Consider the following 4594-nt stretch of genomic DNA (forward strand, 5'->3'; position numbering starts at 1 on the left):
GTGGAATGGACAGTTTAGACTCCAGGATGGTGGAGATGTCAGGAATGTGAAGTGTCTGCTAAGAGAGCCACAAACACCAACCGAAATAGCCCAAGACAGAGGCCATGGAGGCAACAAACACCAAGGTCACAAAATGGGGCGTGGGGCCTGTCCAAGCCCATATAATGACACTATGTGCCCTGGATGCCAGACATGGATCTATAGGATTTAGTGTTTGCCTTGATGGATTTCAATCTTGTTTTGATCGTTCCTTGCTATTCTCCTATTAGGAATGTAAACATTTACTCTGTGTGTCTCCTATCTCAGAAGTATATTTGATTTTTTTTTTTTTTTCTTTTGAGACAGGGTCTCCCTGTAGTCCCAGCTGTCCTGGAACTCACTATGTAGACTAGGCTGGTCTTGAAGTATATTTGGTTTTATAAGGATCACAGCTTAGAGTTTGTCTTGAGTCTCAGAAAAGACTTTGGACTTGGATGTGTGCACAAGTTGTAACTGTTAAGGATTCATATACTAAACTTGGCCCCTAGGTGGGATGTGGTGGAACCTTAGGAAGAGTGTAGAGCTGGAGGAAGGAGGTCACTGGGGGCACGTCTCTGGAGACAATCCCTGGTCCCTGTTCTCCTCTTTCCGCTTCCATGGCTGCCATGATGAGATCTACTTCTGCTCTCCTACACACTCCCTGCCATGATGGACTAAGAAAGAGAAACCCTTCCTCCTTTAAGTTATTCCATGTCAGGTATTTTATGAAAGCAATGAAAAACTAATACAATACCTGACCCACAGGTGGTATTATGTAAATGTTTGTTCATGGACAGCATGAATTCTGGCTAAGGCAAAAATAAACACATGAATTAAGCTTGTTTTAACTTCAGTAGTTGCTGCTGGATGCACTTCCCCATTCCCGCCCCAAATTTCTAAGAGAGGCAAAGAAGAATAAAATCTGCAGAAAGGAGAAACGCTTCCCTCGTGGCTGCTCCTATGTTAAACTCAACTTCAATCTCAGAAAGTGGTTCACTGATCAGTCCCTATGCAAAAGACCCGCATTTCCTGCTTCTCTTTAGAATGGAGCTGCTATGGTACTTAAAAACGAGACGCAGATCCTCAACTATTTATGGCTTCACAGATACAGAGCTGCTGTCCTTTTCTAAAACTCCTTACAGTGGCTTTTAAGGAAACTTCAAATTTCAGTTTACAAAATTATGGAAGTAGAAACTTGAAAAAAGAGAAATTCTACTTTAGACAGAACTCAGTAGTAATAACACGAGATGTTCCTACTTAAAACACCTATTTTAACAGGGAATTTACAAGAAGTTCACCTCTATTTAGTAATGAGCTCACCTTCCATTGAGTTGGATTCTATCAGCTAATCTGGAAAACTGGTCTGGAAGTCTTCTCTGCTTTATGACGCCCTCAGGAGTCACAGAAACTTCACAGAGAGAGTATGTGTCCGATGCACCCGTCAAACCAAATTCCTGAGCAGCATGGCAAACGACTTCTTTAGCTGTAGAGTCTTTACTGATGATAATGTAGCAACTTTGTTGATCTGCTTTGAAAACTCTTATAACTTGATCAGGAATATCTATACAAATACAAAGATGTACCTTAGTATTCTTTTGTTTTGTTTTTTTGAGACAGGATCTCCTTGTAGCCCCAGCTGGCCTGGAACTCACTGTGTAGACCAGGCTGGCCTTGAACTCAAGAGATCTGCCTCCTGAGTGCTGGGATCAAAGGCGTGCGCCACTATGCCTGGCATGCCTTAGTATTCTTTAAAAGCAGCATTTAAATTCAAAAGCAATTTGGAGTAAAAAGTTTCCCTCTCAACATTGTACTATATATTTCTATTTTATACAGGATGACAGAATTGTACCCATTTTCTTCAGATGATAAAATACTAATAAAAGCTCACAAAGATATAAAATTTGGAATACAATTTACAAAACACATTTTCTATTTAACATATTAAAACATTCTGATGTTATTCTTTCTCTATAAAGCTATTCATTTTTTAATAATAAAGGATAGTACTCCAAAAGTAATTTTTGGTCATTTTGAGACAGGGTCTCCCTGTAGCCCCAGCTGGCCTGGAACTCACTATGTAGACCACCATGCCTATATATTTTATAGCGAAATCTTTTATCTTTTTAGGGAATGTGATTAACTCCTCAATGACAACCCTTAAAAACAGAGTGAGAAGGCTGGGCATGGTGGCGCTCGCCTGTAGTCCCAGCACTTGGGGAGGCAGAGGCAGGCAGATTTCTGAGTTCAAGGCTAGCCTGGTCTACACAGTGAGTTCCAGGACAGCTGGGGCTACAGGGAGACCCTGTCTCAAAAAGACAAAAAAAAAAAAAAAAAGAGTGAGAAGATTTGAAACACATCATTGCCACATCATTCCCCAGGGATCGTATTTTACACAACCCTAGACTATGAGTGCAAATTTGGTCATGTTCTTACTAAAAATGTTTATCACAACCTGCTTTGCTGTGCTGCCTGTTTTCAAAGATCATCTTTGTCCCCAATACTTCTATCCCCAATACTTCTGGAAACCATCTATTTCTTCCTGTTGAATCACACTAGACACCAACACTATAAACTGGCAAACATTTTTCTAGCTTTTATTTTTACTTTTTTGTCCTTGAGACAGGGTCTCCCTGTAGCCCCAGCTGGCCTGGAACTTGCTATGTAGAGCAGGCTGGCCTTGAACCCAGAGAGATCCACCTGCCTCTGCCTCCCTAGTACTGGAACTAGATGGTAGCTGGCACTATCATGCTCAGCCTAATTTTAATTTAAAAAAAAATTCTCTTTGTGTTTATGTTTAGGTGTTCATGTGTGACCATGCACATGGAGGCCAGAAGTTTATGCTACGTGTCTTCCTCCTTCCTCCTTCATCATATTTTTTTGAGACAGGGTGTCTCACTGAACCTGGGGCTCCCTACCTGTCTAGATGGTTGACCAATGAGAGCCCAGTGATCACTGTCTCTGTCTCCTCAGTCCTGGAGTGATGGGTGTGCAATGCAGCACCCATTTTTGTTTTTGTTCCCTGAGTGCGAGGGATTGAACGCAGGTCTTCCTGCCTGCTCAGCAAGTACTGAGCTTTATATTTATCTTATTACTTCACATCAAACATTTAAATGTCCATAAGGCTAAACACCTCAATCTGTGTTGTGATTTCTGTCACCAGTAGATACATCTTATTTAACATAATGTTCACATGATATCCATGTGTAAGTTGGCGATCTTCCTCCTCCTGCTTGTTTTTCTTTTCATAGACGACTAGCTTATACTGCCAGAACAATGTTTGCTGTGCTGACACTGTAAATGAAAAGTAGTATGAAAACATAAATGTTAAATTTTCCCTATGAAAATAAATTATTGTTGGAAAATGTTCATTTAAAAATAGTATTTAATTATTATTGTAGATTGTGATGACAGCAATAGGGATAGGTTGTAGAGACTTTGCTGGCTCAAGAAATTTTATTATGCTTATTCAGCATCACCAGTTTAAGCACTGTATGCGTTATGAGTTTTAGAGGAAAAATTACAAGATTGTTCCAAAAGAGAAGATGAGAGTACTGGAGCAGACAGGGAAGGAAGCAATCACAGAAGAAAATAGCCCTGTAGCCAAAAGAACCCGGCCGGGTTCAACTGAGTAAACAGTTCCAAGGGGATACAATGCTAAAGGGAAAGGTCTTCCCATCAGATGCTGGACGCTCTGGGTCTACAGTGACATTGGAAACAGAATTCTTCATGGATACAGCTTCTGTTCTAAGAAGGATGTACCAAACCATCTTTCCTTGATGTATTCAAAGATTCAAATCATCAGTACTTCTTGCTCTGATTTCTTGTCAAGGAGTAAACCTCTATGGTGCTACTAATAGCATCGTCTGAATTTACAAAGTTACTCTAGATCAGATTTGCTGTTCTGCTTGGTGCAAGAAAAGCACTATAAGCCAACAGAAAGTCTGGTTTGTCAGGAGAAAGAGAACCAAAAGGGTTTCACTATTTCTTTTAACTCTTTTTAAAAAACATTTTACTTATTATTATGTGTCGTAGCGTATACCTGCATGTGTGTAAGTTCACCTGAGTCATGCAATGCCTGCAGAAGTCAGAAGGGGGTGTTGGAGTCCCTGGAGCTAGAGTTATAGGCAGTTGTTAGCCACCACACACTGTGGGTGCTGGGAATTGAACCTGGGTCCTCTGCAAGAACAGCTAGTACCCTTGACTGCTGAGCATCTCTCCAGTCCCCCACCTTAGTATTTTTAAAAGCATGTTTAGATATGTTTTGAGAATCTGCATAGTGTATATGTAATAAAATGCATTAATGTTGAGCTGGGCACTTTTGACCACTTGCTATCTGAAACCCTGCATGCCACCTTTAGAGTCATGACAAGGAAGGAGGGCTCACAGTGGTACCCCAGAAAGGAGTCTTGGTATGTCCTAGTTAGGAGAGCAAGGAGTCTGTGTGTTTAATCACCGTCAAGTATGGGGGAATCTGTTACAACCTGTCACCAACTCTTTCATTCTATGTCTCAGGAACCCTCTCCAACACAGTCTCACAGGAGAAGACCTGAACAATTGTGCCATAAAGTTATGGAGG

General features: G+C 40.9%; 1 protein-coding gene across 1 annotated transcript in view; it reads right to left on the bottom strand.

The window, feature by feature from the left end:
- Window positions 1-1334: 1334 nt before the first annotated feature.
- The window catches only part of Rapgef6 (Rap guanine nucleotide exchange factor 6), a 166205-nt gene continuing 162945 nt past the window's right edge, over window positions 1335-4594 (bottom strand). Inside the window, exon 18 of the mRNA XM_008849303.2 lies at window positions 1335-1579. Coding sequence (XP_008847525.1) covers window positions 1335-1579 — 245 coding nt within the window. The remainder of the gene's footprint in view (window positions 1580-4594) is intronic.

The sequence above is a fragment of the Nannospalax galili genome, unplaced genomic scaffold (genome assembly GCF_000622305.1).
Source record: "Nannospalax galili isolate Female #2095 unplaced genomic scaffold, S.galili_v1.0 scaffold424, whole genome shotgun sequence".
NCBI classification, from domain to species: Eukaryota; Metazoa; Chordata; class Mammalia; order Rodentia; family Spalacidae; genus Nannospalax; species Nannospalax galili.